This window comes from Phyllobates terribilis, unplaced genomic scaffold (assembly GCF_046119375.1).
Source record: "Phyllobates terribilis strain yellow unplaced genomic scaffold, ASM4611937v1 Scaffold_3__8_contigs__length_932513732, whole genome shotgun sequence".
NCBI classification, from domain to species: domain Eukaryota; kingdom Metazoa; phylum Chordata; class Amphibia; order Anura; family Dendrobatidae; genus Phyllobates; species Phyllobates terribilis.
Genome location: NW_027362763.1, coordinates 328108407 through 328132413, shown reverse-complemented (window position 1 = coordinate 328132413; position 24007 = coordinate 328108407). Strand labels below are relative to the sequence as shown.

At 41.7% G+C, this 24007-nt stretch overlaps 1 protein-coding gene across 4 annotated transcripts in view; it reads right to left on the bottom strand.

Annotated features, from left to right (window-relative positions):
- The window catches only part of LOC141259330 (probable cation-transporting ATPase 13A4), a 1218891-nt gene that overhangs the window by 237747 nt on the left and 957137 nt on the right, over positions 1–24007 (bottom strand). For 3 of the 4 annotated variants that reach the window (XM_073675147.1, XM_073675149.1, XM_073675150.1), the window contains exons 17-21: positions 22535–22652; positions 20186–20310; positions 12811–12979; positions 12056–12182; positions 10065–10144 (exon numbers count right to left, since the gene is read on the bottom strand). In XM_073675147.1, coding sequence (XP_073531248.1) covers positions 10065–10144; positions 12056–12182; positions 12811–12979; positions 20186–20310; positions 22535–22652 — 619 coding nt within the window. Of the gene's footprint in view, positions 1–10064; positions 10145–12055; positions 12183–12809; positions 12980–20185; positions 20311–22534; positions 22653–24007 lie in introns of all 4 variants that reach the window. The other variant, XM_073675148.1, reaches the window with a different exon arrangement.

Genomic DNA, 24007 nt, shown 5'->3' with positions numbered 1-24007 from the left:
GGCAACTACCTGATAGTTCTATCCAGTGATTCTGCTGCTCCACGTCAACAGAGCAGCTCTTCCTCTTCCTGGCTGAGTCAATGAAGTGTGACTGCCGACATCATGCTGATCTCTACTGAGTCAGCAGAAATCGGCACTGGGTACAACAAGTAGATAGTTAGCAACTACTGTACCTGCCTGTTAGTTCTTAGACCCATAGTAAAAAAGTTAAATAGTCCTGGATAACCCCTTTAAAGAATTACAAATGAGGAAAAAATGGAAACAGCATTTTTAAAACTTTTATTATTTAGTACTGAGTAGTGTTGAGCGAGCATGCTCGACACTACTCTGTACTCGCCCGAGCATCACACTACTTGGGATGTTCGGCGAGCACCGAGCATTTCTGGGTTACCGGGCGGGAGCTCGGGTCTCCGCCCTGCATGTTTGGCGCTCTTTACAGAGCCAATGAACATGCAGGGATTGCCAGCCAGTCACTGTAATGCTGCAGCCATGTTGCTTGTGGGCATTACAGTGACTGGCTGGCCGCACAGCGTCACCTCGAGTATTTAAAACCGGGTGCTGCCATCTTGGACACAGACGCTCCAGATCAGACAGTGTAGGGACAGTGCTGCTGAGCTAGGGAGAGATTTTTGCTGCAAAATAGTTAGTGTAGGGTCTGTAAAGGCTGCCAGAACAAACAAATAGTCCTTCTCAGGACTAATATCCATCCCAGATATCAGGCAGGCAGGCAGGCTGTATAGGAGATGCAGTGGTTATACCAGCAAACACTGCATTACAGTCCTGTGTGCTCCTGTTTCTGAAATTGCTGGACTTAGCTGCAGGTCTCGGGGGCCAGTAAAAATCCTTTTTTTCATCTAAATCCTCTTTTTTTTTTTACTCCTACACACTGCACAAATACCCGTCTTATTAACCTATTGGTGTCGCCCCCCCACCCCCCAAAAAGTGTCTCTCTGATTTTTCTGACACAAATATATCTGTTGAAAAGAGTCTGGTATAGGCCACAGAAACAGAAGTGTGGTTTTGCAGTTCAATGGGTAAAATCTGTGTGGTATCTAGTTTTGGGCCTTTGGTATCTAAAAAAAATACAGTTTGAGTGTGTCGCTCACTATTCAGCCGCAAATCTATATATTTTAAAAAGTCTGGTATACACCAGTAAATTAAAACTGTGGTTTTGTTGTTCCACGGTAAAAAATCTCTATTATCCTGCTTTTCGCATTTTTTGCAGTAAGAAAGAAAAGTAGTGTCTCCTGAGTGTTCTGACACAAAAATATATCTGTTGAAAATAGTCTGGTGTACGCCTGACAAATCCAAATGTGGTTTTGCAGTTCAACGGGTAAAATCTGTGTAGTATCCAGTTTTGGGCCTTTGGTATCTAAAAAAATAACAGTTTGAGTGTGTCGCTCACTGTTCAGCCGCAAATCTATACATTTTAAAAAGTCTGGTGTACACAAGTAAACAATAACTGTGGTTTTGCCATTCCACGGTAAAAAATCTCTGTTATTCAGGTTTTGGTATTTTTTTCGTAAGGAAAAACAGTAATAGTTTCTCCCTGATTGTTCTGATTGTTTAAAAGAGTCGGGTGTAGGCCAGAGAAATAGAACTGTTGTTTTCCTCTTACACGGTTCTAATCTACTTTTTATTACCCTTTTTCCATTGATAGTGCAAGTGTAAGTTATTTTACTTCCTTTACAATGGGCAAGGCGTGTGGCAAGGGACGTGGAACTGGACGTTCTGGTGATGGTGCGTGCAGAGGATGGGGCAATGGCCAAGGTGAAAATGTGCCACGACCAACAGCCACATCTTCTCGCTTCCACTTCTTGACCAAATTACTAAGGAAGCACAGAACAACACCAGCATTGTGAACTGATCAGTGTGAACAGGTTATTAATTGGATAGCAGATAATACTTCCAGTTACCTGGGCACCACCACCTCCGGTCTGTCTTCCACATGGTCAACTCTTAGTAGCCGTGTATCTCGACCGCATACTCCTCCTCACCCTGATGCTCCTTCCTCCCACCATAGCCGAGTGTCGTCAGACAGCAATTGATCCCACACTTGGACACTCTGAAGAGCTGTTCACTGGTCCATTTCCATATTTGTGCCTATCGCCTGCTCCACTTGAAGTGGTGGAAGAGGAGATCCCATGTAGCGATGCCCAAATATTTGAACAGCCACGGCCACAGGAAGTCGACGCTGGCAATTTGTCACAAGAGGTGGACGATGATGAGACACAATTGCCAGGAAGTGAGGAGGAGCATCGTGGTGCGCAAGTGGAAGTGGAGGAGGTGGTGGATGATCTAGTAACTGACCCAATGTGGCAGGAGGACACGCAGAGTGATGCCAGCAGCACACAGGGGGAGGGAGGCAGAGTACCCCAACAGGCAGGAAGAAGCAGTGTGGTGGTCGCAGACAGAAGGCGGGCAACCGTTCCCCGTAACACCAACATGAGGGACATTGCCAGTGCAAGCGGTAGGTCTTCCAGAGTCTGGAATTTATTTAAAGACTCTGCTGATAAACCCAAAAAGGCCATTTGTACCACCTAACATGCCAGCATCAGGAGGGGTGACAAAACTACTAGCCTGACAACCACCAGCATGATCAGGCACATGGCAGCAAAGCACCCGACTTTGTGGGGCAAACCCCAGGGTCCACGACCAGTGTCAGCGGGTGTCACCACTGCTTCTTCCGCTGCTGCGCGTGCAATAGATCCCCCTGTTGTGTGTGCAAGGAAATTCCCTGTCCATACTGCATGTAAAGATGCCCCATCCTCTCAGTCTTCACTTGTTATGGCAGTTTCTCAAGAAACAGCATCAACGTCCACGTCCCACCGCACTGTTCAATTGTCCATATCCAAGAGCTTTGAATGAAAGAGCAAATTTGCAGCCAATGACCCACAGGCCACAGTCCTAAATTCGCTCATTTCACGACTGCTTGCGTTGGAAATGCTGCCTTTTAGGCTGGTGGAGACGGAATCCTTCCGCTACCTTATGGCGGTGGCCGTCCCTCGGTACTCGGTCCCCAGCCGACACTATTTTGCCCGGTGTGCCATCCCTGCACTAAACAAGCACGTGTCCCAAAACATCTGCCATGCCCTCAACAACGCAGTTACCGGGAGAGTCCACCTGACAATGGACACGTGGACAAGTGCTTGTGGCCAGGGACGCTATATCTCCCTGATGGCACACTGGGTAAACATAGTGGAAACGGGGACCCAGTCAGACCTTGGGATGGAACACATCCTCCCCACACCGAGGATTGCGGGCCCTATGTCAGTCAGAGTTGCCCCCACAGTGTACAACTCCGGCTCATCATCCTCCTCCTCCTCCTCATGTTCAGCCTCCATCTCAGATATTACTACATCAGTTACAAGCTGGAAGCACTGCAGTACTGCCTCCGCCAAGCGGCAACAGGCTGTGCTGAAACTCATAAGCTTAGGTGAGAAACCTCACACTGTTTGTGAGTTGTGGACAGCTGTAAAAGAGCAGGCAGATCTGTGGCTGAGACCGCTGAACCTACATCCAGGCATGGTCGTGTGTGACAATGGCCATAACCTGGTGGCGGCTCTGAGGTGAGGCGAGATCACACACGTACCATGCCTGGCTCATGTGCTTAACCTCATGGTTCAGCGGTTTCTTTAATTGTACCCTGAGTTGCCAGATCTGCTCGTGAAAGTACGCCGCCTGTCAGCTCATTTTTGGAAGTCTGCTACAGCTTCCGCCGCCCTTGCTGTGTTGCAGCAGCGTTTGCAGCTTCCGGCACACCGACTGGTGTGTGATGTCCGCACACATTGGAACTCTACCCTCCACATGTTGCAAAGGATTTGAGAGCAGAAGAGAGCAGTTGTGGAGTACCAGCTGCACACATAAGACCTCAGGAGTGGACCTGGATGTCTGACATATGTACCATCCTGACAAACTTTGAGGAGACCACCAAGATGGTGAGTGGCGATGATGCCATCATTAGTGTCAGCATTCCACTTGTCTGTCTTTTGCAACACTCTCTGCAGAGAATTAAAGAGGATTCATTGCAGCCAGAGTATAATGAGATGGATCAAGAAGCCGTAGTGGGCGATTACACACAGCCCAGCCTCATCTCATCCCAATGTGCATTGGGGGACAATGAGGGAGAGGAGGAGGAGGATAGGAGGAGGAAGAACAGGAGCTGTTATCTTGTGCTGTAGACGGTAGTACCTGTACAAGTGTCATACTATCGGTTCAGTGTGGGTGGCCTGAGGACAGGGATGAGGAGGAGGAGGAGGAGAGCATGGTCAGTCGTCATCTTGGTGAGGACACGGAAATTTTGCCCGTTACCAGTCTAACACGCATGGCTGACTTTATGTTACGCTGCATTAACCGTGACCCTCGCGTTGTCAAAATGTGGGTGACAGTCATTACTGGTTGGTGACACTTTTAGACCCCTGCTACAAGGAGAACTTTCACTCTCTTATTCCTGAGGTGGAGAGGTCTACAAAAATGGGCCAGTACCAGAAGGCCCTTGCTGCAGAACTGTTTCCCCAAAATTCCCATCTGAAAACGCTAGTGGCAGAGGTCACAGTTCGTTGACCAACCAAAGCGTACAAGCGAGAGAGAGGCAACTCCAATCCAGCAGAGGCAGGGGAACACTGTCAACGTTCTGGGACAGTTTTCTCAGACCTTCCTATCGGACAGACCCTGAGGCGTGGGGTACTCTCACAAGGAGTGGAAAGTTTCAAAAGATGGGGAGGGAGTACCTTGCCAACCGTACCAGCATCCTCCGTGATTCCTGTGTGCCTTTTAATTATTGGGTATCCAAGCTGGACACTTGGAATGAACTCGCTCTGCACGCCTTGGAGGTCCTGGCCTGCCCTGCCGCTAGTATGTTATCGGAGAGTGTTTTTAGTGACGCTGGGGGAATTATAACTGATAAGCGCACTCGCCTGTCAACTGACAATGCTGACAAGCTGACCCTTATCAAAATGAACAAGGGCTGGATTGGGCCAGACTTCTCATCACCACCAAATGACAGCAGAGTAACATAAAGTCAAATCCACTGTGTTATTTTGGGAGGTGTATTCCCATGGACCACTTCACACCCACACATGGATATACGCTTCCTCATTTTGGCTGCTTTATGTTCTTCTCCTTATCCTCAGCCTCCACCACCACTATACCACCAGGGTGACCGTGGTCCGTGCTGCCATTATTGAAAGTTCCTCCGTCCTTAATTTTGTCAGCTTTTGCTTGGAAGGCATAAGCAAAGACTGTGAGAGACCCACTCCCCAATAATGGGAATAAAATTTTTATGATGCTGTACTGTATGGCTCTTGTATGGGGCATTAAAAGCATCTTGTTATACCACTCTGACCTCCACGTCTCTTGTAAGGGGCATTAAAAGCGTCTTGTTATACCACTCTGACCTCCACGTCTCTTCTGAGGGGCATTTAAAGCATCTTGTTATACCACTCTGACCTCCACGTCTCTTCTAACGGGCATTTAAAGCATCTTGTTATACCACTCTGACCTCCACGTCTCTTCTGAGGGGCATTAAAAGCATCTTGTTATACCACTCTGACCTCCACGTCTCTTCTGAGGGGCATTAAAAGCGTATTGTTATACCACTCTGACCTCCACGTCTCTTCTAAGGGGCATTAAAAACGTCTTGTTATAACACTCTGACCTCCACGTTTCTTCTGAAGGGCATTAAAAGCATCTTGTTATACCACTCTGACCTCCACGTCTCTTCTGAGGGGCATTAAAACCATCTTGTTATACCACTCTGACCTCCACGTCTCTTGCAAGGGGCATTAAAAGTGTCTTGTTATACCACTCTGACCTCCACGTCTCTTGTAAGGGGTGTTAAAAGCGTCTTGTTATACCACTCTGACCTCCACGTCTCTTCTGAGGGGCATTTAAAGCATCTTGTTATACCACTCTGACCTCCACGTCTCTTCTAACGGGCATTAAAAGCATCTTGTTATACCACTCTGACCTCCATGTCTCTTCTGAGGGGCATTAAAAGCATCTTGTTATACCACTCTGACCTCCACATCTCTTGTAAGGGGCATTAAAAGCATCTTGTTATACCACTCTGACCTCCACGTCTCTTCTGAGGGGCATTAAAAGTGTCTTGTTATACCACTCTGACCTCCACGTCTCTTGTAAGGGGCATTAAAACCATCTTGTTAAGCTACTGGGACCTCCACGAGTCTTCGAACGGGCACTGCATTTCCTCCTAATTTTTTGAAGCTTTTGCTTGGAAGGCATAAGCAAATACTATGGGAGACCCACTCCCCAATAATGGGACTTATGTTTGTAATATGCTGTACTGCATGGCTCTTGTAAGGGGCATTGCAAGTTGGTCCATCCTAATTTTTGGAAGCTTTTGCTTGGAAGGCATAAGCAAATACTATGGGACACCTACTCCCCAATAATGGGACTTTTGTTTGTAATATGCTGTACTGCATGGCTCTTGTAAGGGGCATTGCAAGTTGGTCCATCCTAATTTTTGGAAGCTTTTGCTTGGAAGGCATAAGCAAATACTGTGAGAGACCCACTCCCCAATTATGGGACTTATGTTTGTAATATGCTGTACTGCATGGCTCTTGTAAGGGGCATTGCAAGTTGCTCCGTCCTAATTTTTGGATGCTTTTGCTTGGAAGGCATAAGAAAATACTATGGGACACCCACTCCTCAATAATGGGACTTATATTTGTACTATGCTGTACTGCATGGCTCTTATAAGGGGCATTGCAAGTTCCTCATAATTTTTGGAAAGCCTTCCATTCACTGCTTAGGCTAACAGTGTAAAGGAGACCCAGTTGGTATAAATGGGAAAAAAAGGGTTTAGTTAAGGCCCTCTGACCTCCATGTCTTTTCCAAGGGGCATTGGAGTGCCTCAAAATATTTGGTAGGCATTGCACTCACTGTATGCCCTATAACTGTGTAGCCGAACCGCTCCTTTTGTTACAGAAAAATATCCTACAAGACATATCTGGTTGACTGGCCTGATATTGATGTGAATGGTCCCTGTTCCTCCTGCTCTTTCTCCTTTGCCACTACCTCATCCATCATTTATCACCTGAAGCTTTGTTTTAACGGGAGTCATAGAACTGGGATAGTAGCAGGAAAACATCCAGCAATCCTCAGAGGAGGTAGGATATGCGCCAAAACGCTGACCACCTCAGGCCTAGCCGCTACTACATACATGCGCTTGCATTCTAAGAAAACAAAGCAGATGCTAAAAAGGAACATCACTATCATGGTCCTCACCTTGGCATTCTCAACTCCCCTGATGGAGAAGCCAGGGCCCACCAGAGGAGTCTGGTTCTCTGGTGTTCTCGTCCAATGCTGCCCTAAATCAGGCTGGGCTAAGAAAAGTGTGTGGGGGAAGTTGACAGGAGAAATAGGGGTGGCTGGGGACCGTTTATGGACACCCGGCTGCCCCCAGGCAGCTGGGGATCGTGTGTGGACACCCGGCCGTGGGGCGGCTGGGGACCGAATATGGACACCCGGCTGCCCCCAGGCGGCTGGGGATCGTGTGTGGACACCCGGCCGCCGGGCGGTTGGGGACTGAGAATGGATTCCAGGCCGCCAACACAGCCATGACATGGTGGCCAGATTCCGCCTCCACATGCCTAAAAGGCCCAATTTCAAGTGCAAGCTAGCAAGCAGTATGGTATTGCAGCCTGGGGGTGGGTGGGTGGCAGGCTGCATACTTGCGCTTGCATTGCAAGGAATGGAAGAGGTACAATTGAACACTGCCCTGGGACAAGGACTTGAACGGGGATAGTTGCAAGTCTGCAACGACAGGTGCAGGGTGGGAGGCATCTTTGCATGTACCATGAACAGGGGTTTGGCATGCACACACTACAGCGGAATAGGCTGTCCTTCCCACTAAATGCACTGGGGAGGGCACAGGTAATATTTTGGTATACGCGCTTAATCTTATGTATAAGGCACACTGGGACAAATAGGGGCGGCTGGGGTCTGAGTATGGATACCTCGCTGCCGAAGCAGCCATGAGGTAGAGGCCAACTTCGGCCTCCTCCAAACTAAAAGGCCCCATTTCAAGTGCAAGCTAGCAGTATGGCATTGCAGCCTGGGGGTGGGTGGCAGGCTGCACACTTATGCTTGCATTAAAAGAAAACAAAGAAGATGCTAACTTCTATCATCATCATCATGCTCCTCACCTTGGCACTCTCAACTCCCCTGATGGAGAAGCCAGGGCCCACCAGAGGAGTCTGGTTCTCTGGTGGTTTCGTCCAATGCTGCCCTAAAGCAGGCCGAGCTAAGAAAAGTGTGTGGGGGAAAGTTGACAGGAGAAAAAGGGGCAGCTGGGGACCATTTATAGACACCCGGCTGCCCCCAGGCGGCTGGGGACCGTGTGTGGACACCCGGCCGCGGGGCGGCTGGGGACCGAGTGTGGACACCCAGTCGCCGGGCAGCTGGAGACTGAGTATGGATTACAGGCCGCCAACGCAGCCATGACGTGGTGGCCAGATTCCACCTTCACATGCCTAAAAGGCCCAATTTCAAGTGCAAGCAAGCAGTATGGTATTGCAGCCTGGGGGTGGGTGGGTGGTTGGCTGCATATTTGCGCTTGCATTGCAAGGAATGGGGGAGGTACAATTGAACAGTGCCCTGGGACAAGAACTTGCACGGGGATAGTTGCAAGTTTGTATCTTCTGATGCGGCAAGGATGACTTCTGATGGGCACACTTTTAGGCAGTGACCTGGGTGTCAGAGATGCTTCCCTTGTCTTTTCAGCACTGTATGCATGTGTCACACAGCACATGGCCAGATAAGGTTGTAAAATGTTAAAATGACATTTCCCGGTCAATGCATTTGTCACGGTTGAAAGCAATACAAAAGTGCAAAAACACATAAAAAATGCTACTTGTGAACATAGCCCAAGGTGTGGAGGAGTATTTTTTGGGGGGGTTATTTATTTTACCTTATACACAAGTCTTTACCCTGGAAAGGAAGTTCCTTAACATATTTCACAGGAAAGCAGTTTCAGTTTCGTTTTTGAACTTTTTATTGTGAGCCCTTAAAAGTGGCTTAATATCTCTGACCACGTTGTTGACAGCAGTGACCTGGGCATCAGAAATGCTTCCTGGGGCGATCCCCATGCTGTTCCCATGTCATTTGAGCACTGTCACTATCGTTTTGGGCACATGTTAGGCTTTTAAAAGACTGCCGGGGGTGCCACGCCAAAAATGCTCGGGTCTCCCATAGACTAACATTGAGCTCGTTGCTCGGGTCGAGCACCCGAGTATCACGGCGAGCTCGGCCCGAGCTTCGAGCACCCAAGCATTTTAGTGCTCGATCAACACTAGTACTGAGTATAAGCCCCCCTGTGCAGAAATACATGCACTCATGCTATCAATGGGGTTATTGGTTTACTGAGGAATGTTCTGCCATGCTGAATGCACTTAGTCACTCAAATCATCAAGATCAGATGAAGATTTCTCTAAAGTATCCCAGGGCCATTTTTCAACATAACAATGTCAGGCATATTGCCTGTGCTACTGTGACCATTCAGCATGGCCTAAACGTGTTACCATGACCTGCAGCGTATTCAAACTCGTCTTCCATGAAGCACCTCTAGGACATCATTAGTCGGCAATTGCAAAGGGAGTTGTCAGAAGCTTATCTTAATGATTTGTATGTCCAAGTGCATTCAGCATGGTAGAACGTTCCTCAGACAATCATCAATAACCTGAATGATTGCCTGTCAAGGTGTGTAAGTGCATATACTTCTGTGTGGTGCTCTTACTTAATATTGAATGAATCAACGTATATTGAAAATTTTGTTTCCATTTTTTCATCAATTACATATTATTAACATGTCTATTGACCTTGTGATTTTCAAAATTCGATGACTTTTCATTCTTTGTGTTGCAATTTCAATGTTGAAGATTCACAGTGTATATAAATAATTCATAATTTGTAAGTCTGAAAAAGTCATCCAGTTCAGCCTTTTTCCCTGCAATGTTAATCCACAGGATGGCAAAAGTTTTCCTTTCCTCAATGTATATTGTAAATTGGGCACAGATTTATTAAAAGGAATGTTTCAAACTTACTCTAATTTTTGAAGCTCTTCAACAAGACTCGACTTTTGCCTTGGAGTCATTCTTGCAAAAATGGTTCCATTTAATAGTACCTTAAAACAACAATATTAAATCTTAAGCATTATAAAAACCCATTTTTTACATATATGCAGCATAGTTAAAAAGAACACTCCAAAGTGTCCACTTATTTGAATATAACAATAGAGGTGTCTAGGTTTATACATGACTAAATTCCTCTATTCTCTGTGCAATGTATGGGACATCGTCTTTCCAATGGTTTTAGAGATTTTCTTCCATAAAAAAAAACATTTTATTGAGAAATATATCACCCTCTATACATAAAAAAATGAAGTTCAGAAAAGTGATTGAAGAAACTGAATTTCTAGATTTAGAAATAAATCATCAATTGGGTATGTCAATACAAAGTTTGACATCAAGGGTAGGTTCACACGACCAATTTCTCCAAGCCCGAGAGAAACGGTTAAGTTATTCTGTTCAGACTTTGATCAGTCTGATCAGAGTTTGATCATAGACTTATCAGTTTTTCTTAGACGTGGAGAGAAAAAAAAATCTTCCTCTCCATTCTGTCAGGTCCAATTTTTTTTACAAACCCATAGACTTGCATTGACAATTTTGTTGCAACACTTGGATCAAAATTGGACTTGTCTTAAATTTTTTCCGTGGACCACTCCATCTGAGGAAAAATCAGATATGTGTGCAATCCCATTGAATATCATGAAACCACAAGAAAATTGGTTGTGTCCACGAGCCCTAATGTAGGAGAAATAACACAATGTTTATTAAAGCAGACATATAAGGTAATCAGTAATTGGGAAACAAATTACATATATATTGTAACGTTAGTAAGACTTTGGGCAGGTGCACATGACAGTAGATTCTCTGATCCGAGAGAAACGTGTCAATAATGTACATGACATTCTGATCAAACACTGATCAGAATTTGATCTTAGTGTCAGCATAGTGTGATCTGATTCTCTCAGATGAGGAGCACATTGTGAAGAAAAGATAGGGAAAAAATGTCTCCATCTTCTCCACTGTGTCAGTGCGCGTATCAGTTGTCATTCCAGTGTAGTCCAATGATTTCCACGCACTTGCATGGCCAAGTTTTATCTGATAATCAGATCAAACTCAAACATGCTGCGATTGTTTCCTAGGACAAACTTAGTTCAAGGAAAAAAATCGGATATGTGCTTGGCGCCATGGAATAACACTGGTCCGAGTGCGATCTGATGTTTTGTCGGACCGCACTTAGATGACAAATACAGTGGTGTAAGAAAGCTCTTAAAATGTTTAATTCCAATTAAACCAGAACACTGCTCATTAAAGGGAATATGTCAGTAGGATCAATTATCCTAAACTGTCTGTATGGGCACGCAGGTCAGAGGAAGCTGAATAAAATGATACCTTGATATCTGTGATCTCATGTCTTAGTCCAGAGAAATCCAATTTTTTTTTACCTCTTCCAAACTATGGGAAGGATGTTGCCTGAAAGATAACTGTCTGTGAGATGGAAGCTCGAGTTGAAAGGAACCTGCAGATGGGTCAGTTATAATCAAACACAGCTCTGCAGTGAGAGCAGAGATCGGCCATTACACATCACACTGGTAACCATTACATATCACACTGGTAACTCCCCATTAATGTAAAATAAGCTCTGGAGGCAGCGTTATCTTCCAGGCAACATCCTTCCCATAGCCTTGAAGAGGTAATTTACAAAAAGTGATAAAAGATGATTTCTCAATAACAATACATTTCATATGAGGCATGCAGGTAGGGCTTTTTCAGCAGTCTAATTTGTATTCCCATGATAATAGTTTAGCTAGGTCAAATGTGGTGACAGATTCCCTTTAAAAAAAGAATGAAACCACTCCACTGCCTGAAGATCTGAACATCCTGAACCAGACTGTGCACTTTTCTTCAATTAAACATATTGTACAAAATATAAATAAATGTGAAGACAAAACTATATTTTCTCCACTTACCTTTGGCAGCAAATTAGAAAAATATTGAGTTAAAACTTGATAGGACTTTCCATTCATTGCAAAGTGAAAGTTTCCGAGGGTAGTGGGATTATCAATCCATCCTTCACTAATATTAATTTGTGACTCCAAAAAAAAGAGAAAAATTATATTATGAATAAAAAAGTTTTTCATTTTTTGCTATAAAATGTAACTTTAAATAACGGTTTTATGTCATCATAATGGAAAATCCTTAACTTTTTTATGCTGATAGAAATGTATGCGGACTTGTTTTTTGTGGTAGGAGCTTTGTGTATTTCTATTTGTACTATTTTGGTGGACTTTTTATTTTTTTTTCTAAGTGAGTTAAACTGATGTGATCAGTTCTAGCTGTGGTTGCATCAGTTATGGGTATGAGCTGACTTAAACCCACCCTCAAAAATAATGAAAAGGGGGCCCTAAATTATGCTAATTCAAAAGCCACTTTTGAAAACATGGAGCAACTCTGGAATTCATGCCAATTGATATTTGGTTATAATTTCACCTGACTTCTACTGATATGAAATTAAGCTTTAGACAGTCAATATTTATTTTCCTAAATGTTTCAGATTGTATGGACATTAATTTTTTGGTTAATCTATGTAGTTATCAATCTTTATACTGTAGCATAAATGCAATTTTGCATAATAGATTATGGAACTATGCATAACCTACTCTGTTTTAATATATTCAGTTCTGTTATTAAAGTATTTTTTTAAAATTCTGTAATATAAAATACCTTAGCCTTTAAATGGACTCCACTTCCTTGACTTTCATTCAAAGATTTCCAAGTAACTGAAGCAGGTAAACCGTTATCAGGTTCACAGGCCACCAACATAATTGTGTTACTGTTGGAGGGAATCATTCCTGATTTTTTACCAACGGTCACAGCTGTCTGAAGGTTATCGCCTAAAAAAAAAACAAGACTATAGACAATCCAAGGAAAATAAAGGTAATGTTCATGTAAACATTGCATACTTAAATGTAAATGTTAAATATAAAGCTTCAGGATGGGGCAGCATAGTCCCTCTATTGTACATCTCTCCATTTATACCATTTTCTTCTCTATGACATTGGCACTGTGATAATAGGAAAAAAGTGTTGCTTTTGGACTTTAGATACAGTCATATCCAAGTGCTTTCTTATAGGAGCATGCTGATCAGATGGAATGCTAAATGGAAGGGGATGCAATTACAATATGGATGTAGTTCTACTGCCTCTGGAACCTGAACATGGAACACAATAGCAACTTCCTAATAAGGAACTGGGATTTAGTGTACAGTCAGCCATGGATTCTCTCATCCGAGAGAATCTGGTCGATTGTTCTAATTACACTCTGTTTTGTTTTAAATAATTTACTTATCATGAATCAAAGGGTAAAGACATAACAGAAAACATCTATGTCGGAACAATAACTGGAAATAGGATATTACATGAAAATCAATAGTAGAGAGCAAAAAGATGCCAGTTATTGCAAGATAAAGGTTAAAATGAGTTCCGACAAAGAAGAGGGAAAACTTAGAAAAATGATTCAGATTTTTTCCATAAACACGAATAGTAACTAAATCAAATTTAACCATTTTAGATGGTTCTAAAATAACGAGATTAACAATGAAGTCACAGATAACAGGTCTAGTCATTTCTGAAATCTTAGGTAAGGGAAGAAATGAAAATAACTAGACAATGGGAAGTCATAGAAAAAGAGGGAAAGAAAGGTGGGGGGGATTTAGAGAGGTGAAAGGAATAGGTCCATATATAAGTAATAGATTTTACATTTCAATAAGTAAGATCTAGGTGATTAAGGGGATACAATTTACAGAATTCCTAAAATTTTCCCATGGAGACCAGATTTGAGCGAAAAAGGTTCAGTGAAAGTAGACCCTAGTTCTTTTTTCCATTTTAGCAAGAAAGCTCTTTTCGAAGAAGCATCTTTTGTAATCAAAATATTGTAGAGGGATTAAAGCACTTTTCTCGGGGTTCTTCTCTGTGAGGACATGGTTTCAAACTCAGTAAACGATCTTGTGAGGTCTCCTTTAGATATGATTTGTCGTATTGTCTTCTTTAGGGATTCGTAGTGGATAAAGATGTAGTTTGACATTGCAGGAAGTGTCTTTAGTTCTTGGAAGGAGATGAAGGAGCTTTCATTATATAACTAATCAAGTAGAGGTGAAGTAGTAGAGGTTGTGTCTTTTTCTAAGTCTGGTGCTATGATATCTGATATTCGAGCTAGAGGGGACGGGGTTGGGGAAAGGTGGGCCACAACTAATTTCCAGCATTTGGCCGTTGTGCGTGTAATGAGGTTATGGAATGTAGTTTTATGCGTAAGTGTAGAGGGAAAAGGATAATTGACCGTAACTGGATGGGAGACATGTGTTCCTCTAAGGAGAGCCAGGGTTTCTCTTTTGGTTTCCTTACCCATTCAATAGTCCTAGACAGTGTGACAGCTAGATAATAGTTATATGTATTGGGAGCCCCCATGCCTCCATATCTCTTTGGTAATGAAATTGTGTGTGAGTTAAGCCTTGGTCGGTGTTTGTTCCAGATGTAGTTAAAGAACTCAGAGTTAATTTTGGAAAGGAACGTTTTTGGAAGAGCGATGGGTAACATTTGAAAAAGGTAGATGAGTTTAGACAATAGGATACTTTTAATTAGTTGTTTTCTACCCATCCAGGGGAGAAATGTGACCTTCCATTTTTTAGTTTGATCTAGAATTGACGTAAGGAGCTGTTTGTAGTTCAGGTCAAAGAGATCTTTATTAGATGTGCTAATCTTAATTCCCAGGTATTTTATATATTTATCTGGCCAATTGAAAGGAAATTGGAATTTAAGATGTACTAAAGTGCTTTGTAGGTATGTTTAATCCTAGAGCTTCAGATTTGGATAAATTTATTTTAAAGTTAGATAGGGAACCATAATTCTCTAAAATTTGCATAAGGGCCAGAATACCTTTGCAGGGTTGCGTTATTGTAACAAGGAGGTCATCAGCAAAGGCCATAGTTTTGTGATGGATTCCTTGTATGTTAACGTCCCTTATGTCTTTGCATGTATTAATAGACTTAATCAAAAGTTCCATCACCATTATGAGTAATGGTGAAAGTGGACAACCCTGTCTAGTACCATTGTGTATAGTAAATGATTGAGTGAGTGAGTTATTAAGTTTGATCTTGGCATAGGGATGGGAGTACATCTGTACAATAGCTGCTGTCACTATGAAGGGAAAATTAAGTTCTAATTACTCTCTGATCAAACTCTGATTAGAGTTTGATCTGTCTCTCACTATTGTGTGATCCAATTTTCTAGGATGAGAGAGTCAGAGTACACTGGTAGAAGAAGACAGAGAAAAAAATTTCCCCGTCTTCTCCATTTTGTGACTCGGTGAAAATCAGACTGCACTCATGTCATCCGAGTAAAGTTCGATGTTTTCCATGCACCAATACAGTTGAATGGGTGAGTATCATCCGATTTCAGAGTGAAATTGCAGCATGCTGCAATTTTTTTCACTTAAAGATTATGTCAGTGAAAAAATTCATACATCAGCACCGCTCCATTAAATAACATTGGTCCAAGTGTTATCCGATAAAAAAAATAGATAGCACTCATCTGATATATATGCTGGTATGAGCGAGCCCTTATAAGAAGTCTGAAGCATAAATGGCTTAGCTTAAAAATGAAAAGATTTACCACTGATTTACCCCTTCACCCCCGAGCCTGTTTTCACATTCCTGACCCGGCCAAATTTTACTGACCAGTTTCACTTCATGTGGTAATAGCTGTGGAACACTTCAACAAATGTCAGTGATTCTGAGACTGTTTTTTCTTGACACATTATACTTTGTTAGTGGTAAATTTAGAACGATATTTTTTTCACTTATTTATTGGCAGCCTTGCAGCGCTGGGATCCTGGGTTCAAATCCCACCAAGGACAACATCTGCAAGAAGTTTATATGTTCTCTCCGTGTTTGCGTGGGTTTCCTCCGGGTTCTCCAGTTCCCTCCCATAATCCAAAGATATACTGTTAGGGAATGTAGATTGTGAGCCCCAATGGGGACAGTGCCGATAATGTCTGTAAATTGTCTGCATTGTAAAGTGCTGAAGAATATGTTGGCGCAATGTAAATAAAAAGATTATTATTATTATTTGTGAAAACATTGGAATTTTGGCAAAAGTTTAGAAAATGTCACAATCTTCAAACTTTTACATTTTTATGCTCTTAAACCAGATATTTATATCACACTAAATAGTTAATAAATAACATTTACCACATGTCTATTTTACATCACCATCATTTTTGAAAAATATTTTTTTTGTTAGGAAGTTAGAAGGGTAAAATTTATCATCAATTTTTCATTTTTCCAATAAAATTTACAAAACCAATTTTTATTACGGACCCCATCACATTTGAAGTGACTTTGAGGGGCCTATATGACATAAAATACCGAATAGTTACACACTTTTAAAAAATGCACTCCTCAAAGTACTCAAAACCACATTCCATAACTTTATTAAGCCTTCAGGTGCTTCACAGACATTTAAGCAAAGTGGAAGAAAAAAAATAAAAAAAATTACTTTTCCCACAAAAATGTTGTTTTAGCCCCAAATTTTGCGTTTTCACAAGGGTAACAGAAAATTTGTTTTGCAATTTCTCCTGAGTATGCTGTTACCCCATATGCGGTAACAGCACAGTGCAAAGCCGATAAGTAAAGAAATGCCATATTGGGGTTCAGATTTTGCTGGAATGGTTTGATGGTGCATGTCACATTGGCAGATCTCTCGAGGTGCCAGAACCTCACCTAGTCAAATCAGTTCTCATACTTTCCACTGACGAGGGCCAGTAGCCCGAAACACTTAGTCTCCAAATTGAGATTCTGATTTGGCTATTATTTTAAGTCATATTGCAAGACTCGTTAAAGGGTCCATTGTGACTTGTAGGATTGCTGCTTCCAATAGGTAGCACTATAGAGTTCAAGTCCTCTTTCTCTCTGAAGAGGCAATTTGCATATTAAATTTCCCAGAGGAGCATTGCACGGCAAATAAGCCTTCATACCTTGGCATGCCAACTCCAGTATGTCACTCTCCACAAGGAGAAACGTTACCCCTTATAATTTTTTTAAACTTTTTAATGTTTTTTAGTACTTTTACAGCTGGTTTAATGCACCAGCATTGTAATTCATTATACCTGTAAGTGTTACACTGACAGAAGCCTCTTAAACCATGCTCCAGGCATGTTCCAAAAAAGTCACCGTAGCAGGCAGACCTGAAGCTCATTGTGACTACTTCGAGTTGTCATGATGGCCCATGGGGCCTTGCAATGACTTCACAGGGCTGCCAGTCATGCGAGAAAGGGAGCTCCTCTCCAAGCCTCCTAAATGTTCCGATCGATATTGATTGTGGCATTTAGGGGTTAAACAGCAAGGGGCAGTGTGGGCACAGCTACTGGCTGTGACAGCCACAGCCAAGCTATCACATAAGCCAAGCTCCTGGCGGCAATTGTGCAGGTGCAGCTCCTGTGCCACACACGTTTGCCATGATGTACCTGTACGCCATTGACCATAAACCCCTACCGGACCATGCTGTATAGGTACGTGAATCATCGTGAAGGGTTAAAGGGTCATTCCATTCAAACTGAACATTATCAAATTTTTTTTATATTTCTCATCTTATAACTTTAACCTCACTGGTTAAAACTTAAATGTACAACCCCTGGCAAAAATTATGGAATCACCGGGCTTGGAGGATGGTCATTCAGTTGTTTAATGTTGTTGAAAAAAAGCAGATCACAGACATGGCACAAAACTAAAGTAATTTCAAATGGCAACTTTAGGGCTTTAAGAAACACTAAAATAAATCAAGATTAAAAATGTGGTACTCAGTAAAGGTAATTTTTTTCAGACCAAATAGAGGGAAAAAATTATGGAATCACTCAATTCTGAGGAAAAAAATTATGGAATCACCCTGTAAATTTTCATTTCCAAAACTAACACCTGCATAAAATTAGATCTGCTCGTTAGTCTGCATCTAAAAAGGAGTGATCACAACTTGGAGAGCAGTTGCACCGAGTGGACTGACATGAATCATGGCTCCAACAGGAGAGATGTCAATTGAAACAAAGGAGAGGATTATGAAACTCTTAAAAGAAGGTAAATCATTATGCAATGTTGCAAAAGATGTTGGTTGTTCACAGTCAGCTGTGTCTAAAATCTGGACCAATTACAAACAACATGGGAAGGTTGTTAAAGGCAAACATACTGGTAGACCAAGGAAGACATCAAAGTGTCAAGACCGGAAACTTAAAGCAATATGTCTCCAAAACAGGAAATGCACAAAACAAATGAGGAATGAATGGGAGGAAACTGGAGTCAATGTCTGTGACCGAACTGTAAGAAACCGCCTAAATGAAATGGGATTTACATACAGAAAAGCTAAACATAAGCCATTATTAACACCTAAACAGAAAAAACAAGGTTACAATGGTCTAAGGAAAAGCAATCGTGGACTGTGGATGACTGGATGAAAGTCATATTCAGTGATGAATCGCGAATCTGCATTAGGCAAGGTGATGATGCTGGAACTTTTGTTTGGTGCCGTTCCAATGATATTTATAAAGGTGACTGCATGAAGAGAACATGCAAATTTCCACAGTCGTTGATGATATGGGGCTGCATGTCAGGTAAAGGCACTGGGGAGATGGCTGTCATTACATCTTCAATAAATGCCCAAGTTTACATTGATATTTTGGACAGTTTTCTTATCCCATCAATTGAAAGGATGTTTGGGGATGATGACATCATTTTTCAAGATGATAATGCATCCTGCCATAGAGAAAAAACTGTGAAAACATTCCTTGAAAGAAGGCACATAAGGACAATGTCATGGCCTGCAAATAGTCAGTATCTCAATCCAATTGAAAATCTTTGGTGAAAGTTGAAGAAAATGGTCCATGACAAGGTTCCAACCTGCAAAGCTGATGTGGCAACAGCAATCAGAGAAAGTTGGAGCCAAATTGATGAAGAGTACTGTTTGTCACTTATTAAGTCCATGCCTCAGAGACTGCAAGCTGTTATTAAATCCAGAGGTGGTGCAACAAAATACTAGTGATGGATTGGAGTGTTCTTTTGTGTGTTTGTTTTTCATGATTCCATAATTTTTTCCTCAGAATTGAGTGATTTCATAATTTTTTCTCTCTGCTTGGTCTGAGAAAAATTACCCTTACTGAGTACATTTTTAATCTTGATTTCTTTTAGTGTTTCTTAAAGCCCTAAAGTTGCCATTTGGAATGACTTTAGTTTTGTGCCATGTCTGTGATCTGCTTTTTTTCAACAACATTAAAGAACTGAATGAACATTCTCCGAGCCCAGTGATTCCATAATTTTTGCCAGGAGTTGTATATATTTTTGGTTATGATATACATCTGGACAAAATCATTTTTACATGTTTTTGGGGTGTCTGTAGAGCATTTAGAGCTTTACTATAGTGATAATGGATCATATGTTTATTTTTTTTCCCAGCTGACTGTTCTTGTTATTACAAATATAATAAACCTTTTTCTCAGTAAAATGTGTTAAAAATTAATTTTTCTCCACTCATAAATATTTTAAAAACATTTTAAAGGACTATCAGTGGCTTAAATGTGTCTAAAATAGAAGGTATTGCTTTTAGAAACTTTGGGAAACTAAAATCAGTTGAACTATGTAACACCCGTAACAGTCCAGTTATGTTTTTGTAAAAAAATATTAATTATGAAATAATAATAAATATCTAACATTATAGAATGGGATCTTAACTACAACAAGTAAAAAACAAAGCATAATTATTGTCCAGTTCATAGAGTTTGGAGCTTTCCTTACCCTGTATAGGACTCTAGGGCTATTTTTTGGTAACCTGTTATACTCGGTTTAAAAAAAATATATATATTATTTAACTAGAAATAGCAATTTCACCACATAAGTTAAAAATATATACTAAATCATATCTGTTTCTACCATAAAATCAAATGTAGTATATTTTGTTATAATTTATTCATACATTTTAAGCTGTGTGAATGTAACACTCATAACTATTGAATGGTCCTAAAGTTACTTCCTGAATGTAATAATGATTAAATGAAAAAAAAGATACCTGTGATCATGACAGTCCTAATATTGGCTTCTCTGAGTTCCTGTAGTACAGAACTGGTTTCTGGTTTAAGTCGATTTTCTAGGATCAGTAGGCCAAGAAATGTAAGGTCACGCTCCACTACTTCCCTTTTAAGATAAAATATTTTTATTAAGGCAGCAGTAAAGTTGTGTCCTTCATCTATAAGTCATTATCTTTAGGTAGTACTTGTCCTGCATTTAGCTTTCACTGTATCTTTTTCTGTCCTTCTTGGGTATTACTCGACTGGCATTTATTTTCTTCTAAATAAAGAAAATCTGACAGCTGATATAAGCTGCCGATCCATGAGCAGCATGTATCAGACATACGCTGTATTATTTCTGCAAGGAATCTTTGACTCTGAAACACTGCAATGTTTCAGAGAAAAACATCCTTTAAAAGCTGCCAGAGACCAAGCTAAACAGGAGACTAGTCAGTCAAAGGCAGACCCTTGGTGACTTCTCCCCACCGCTAGCCTGGAGTGACAGGTCTCTCCGCAAACACACAGTCAGAGAGAGATCTGCCACTGAAGGGGAGTGGGCAGGGAGAAGCCACCAGGAACCTTCCTGTTTGATTAGTCTCCCATTTGGTCTAGGCCCCGGCGGCTTATAAAGTATGTTTTTATGAAATGCTGCAGTGTTTCAGAGCCAGACATACCTGGCTGAAATCATACAGCCAATGTCTGATATATGCTGCTCATGTATCTGACAGCATGTATTAGCTGTCAGGTTCCCCCTATAAGTGCTAATTCTTTTCAAGCAGCAGAAATATTAATGAGTGATTCCAGTTTAGTTTCACTGTTTAGTGATGTTTTTGGTGGTTTAATACCTCTTGTGTTATCACATATGCAGCATTTCAAAATGTTACTTTTAGGCTTAGTGCCCACGATGCAGAAATGAAGCAGAAATTTTCTAAGTAAAATCAGCGCAGAAAAAATACGGACCATGTGCACAGAACTTGCAGAATGTCATAGGAAGTCATGGGATAGGGTATGCAATACATTTCTGGAGCTTTAACGCGCTGCAAATATGCTCCAAAATATGCACCAAAAAGGCATAGCGGGCACACAGCCTTACATTTTAGAGGATACTTGTACAGACTATATCAGATATTACAGAGTAAACACATAGTATATTTTTTGGACTATAAGATGTGCTTTTTTTTCCCCAAAATTTGGGCGTAAAATGGGGGATGTGTCTTTTAGTCTGAATGTACCTTACCGGGGAAAGAGGGAGGGCAGTGGCAGTGGAATAGGGTCACATTTATGTCTTTGACAGCAGGAGTGGGGGATATGCTGAGGATCCTGTGCTCACAGGAGGGGGTGACCCAGCAGTGCAAGGCAGGGGCAGAGTCCCCGCTGTGCATATTGACCTCGTGGTGGGCTTCAGGAAAATGGCACCAGCGCATGCACAGATTTAGATCTTGGCGTCAAGATGAGCTGAGATCTCAATCTGCGCATGCGCCGCCTCCGAAGCCATCTTGCTGAAGACCGCGGGGAGATTAATTTGTGCATCGGGAATTCTGCTCCTGCATTGTACCACCAGGACACCCCCTCCTCCGAGCCCAGGGCCCTCAACATCGACCCACTCCTGCTGTCAAATGACATAAATGTGATCCTGCTCCTGTCTCCTCTGACCCCAGCAAATACTAAGAGGAGTGAGGGCCCTGCTCGCAAGCTTACAATCTATGAGGAAATAGGGGACAGGGAAAGGTAAATGGTAAAAAGTGCTTGTGTTGTATGATCCAGCCATCAATATAATAGGGTATTCGTATAACGCTGCATGAACCAGTCACCAGCCAGTTTCTGCATAAGTACAGATACAAAGTGCTATTAGGTGCATGTAGGGTGTGTGAACAGATGGTACGAGGGATCAGATTAGAAAGAAAATTTTGGAAAGGTAAGACTGGAATAATTACTTAAGTGGGGTGAGGAGTTAAGCCAGTCTACAGACGTGCCTATCGCCTCACCTCTAAGTTTAATGTGAAGTTACACAAAATATTACGACTTTTGTTGTTTTTCAAAGTCGGCCAAGCTGGGGAGTAGACAGGGTGGGATGGGGCATGGCAACGCTCATCTGACAAATTAATCAAAAGTGGCAGCGTTTATTACGCCTGGAATCTTTCCCCGGTGCCTGACTGGAAAAACATTTCTAGCGAGGTTTATAGAAGGGCATGCCAATGATAAGATATGCCAAATTCATTAAGTGCCATGTACCTCTTATAGAATTCTGTTTGTCTTATTCCTGCACATCCTTCATTAAGACTGGCATACAAAACCCCAGTCTTAAGAAATTGGGGCCTTAATACTGAAGTATATGTAAAAGTTATTGTTACCTGTCTGTGTCAAAAGACTTTGGCAGATGTTCTTTTTGCAGTGACCGACAAGCTAGTCCAATTACTCGGAGGCCTTGTACTGTGTAGTAATCAAGTTTCTGAGAAAAGTTGTCTGGAACTAGTAAGAAATGATAAAAAGCTACTCTAAATCAAAATTATCTATAGCCATATAGACTAACAAAATACTCCACGTGTTGATTACAGGTCCATGAATTTAGTTAGGAATCTACTGAACATATGTTATATTTCTGAAAATCATAGGCAGACAGGCCTTGTATTAGAAGTGAATATTCATGATTGCACAAGCCAAATTGTGCCAAAATTATGTGCAAAAAATGCTGCAAAGTGAACCAATAGGTGATATAAAGTTAAAGACCGAAAGTGTCAAAAGATGCACTGAAGTTAAAGTTTCTATTGCCCTACCTGCTGTTCTTAAAGAAATAGCATAACAAGTAGGGCAATATAAATATCTAAATAGACCATAATTTTCATAATTATATATACAGTTGTGCTCAAAAGTTTACATACCCCGGGAGAATTTTTGCTTTCTTGGCCTTGTTTCAGAGTATATGAATGATAACAAAAAAACTTTTTCTCCACTCATGGTTATTGGTTGTGTGAAGCCATTTATTGTCAAATTACCGTGTTTTCTATTTTTAAATCTTAATGACAACCAAAAACATCCAAATGACCCTGATCAAAAGTTCACATACCTTGGTGATTTTGGCCTGATAACATGCATAGAATTTGACACAAATGGGTTTGAATGGATACTAAAGGTAACATCCTCACCTCTGACCTGTTTGCTTGTATTCAGTGTGTGTGCATAAAAGCAGAGTGAGTTTCTGGGATCCAGACAGACTCTTGCTTCTTTAATCCAGCCACTGACATTTCTGGATTGTGAGTCATGTGGAAAGCAAAAGAATTGCCAATGGATCTATGGGAAAAGGTAGCTGAACTGTATGATGAGACCAAAATTGTACTTTTTGGCCACAATCGTAAATGTTACATTTGGAGAGAGGTCAACAAGGCCTATCATGAAAGGAACACCATTTCTACTGTAAAGCACGGAGGTCGATCACTGATATTTTGGGGATGTGTGAGCTACAAAGGGAGAGACAGACTCTTGCATCTTTCATCCAGCCACTGTCATTTGTGGATTGTGAGTCATTGGGAAAGCAAAAGAATTGTCATCGGATCTACGGGAAAAGGTAGTTGAACTGTATAACACAGGAAAGGGATACAAAATGATATCCAAGGAATTGATAATGCCAGTCAGCAGCGTTCAAACTGTGATTAACAAATGGAAAATTAGGAGCTCTGTAAAAATCAAACCACGGTCAGGTAGACCAACAAGAATTTCGGCCACAACTGCTTGGAATGCAAAGAAAAACCCACAAAAAACATCAGCTGAAATTCAGGACTCTCTGAAAACTAGTGGTGTGGCTGTTTCAAGATGCACAATAAGGAGAC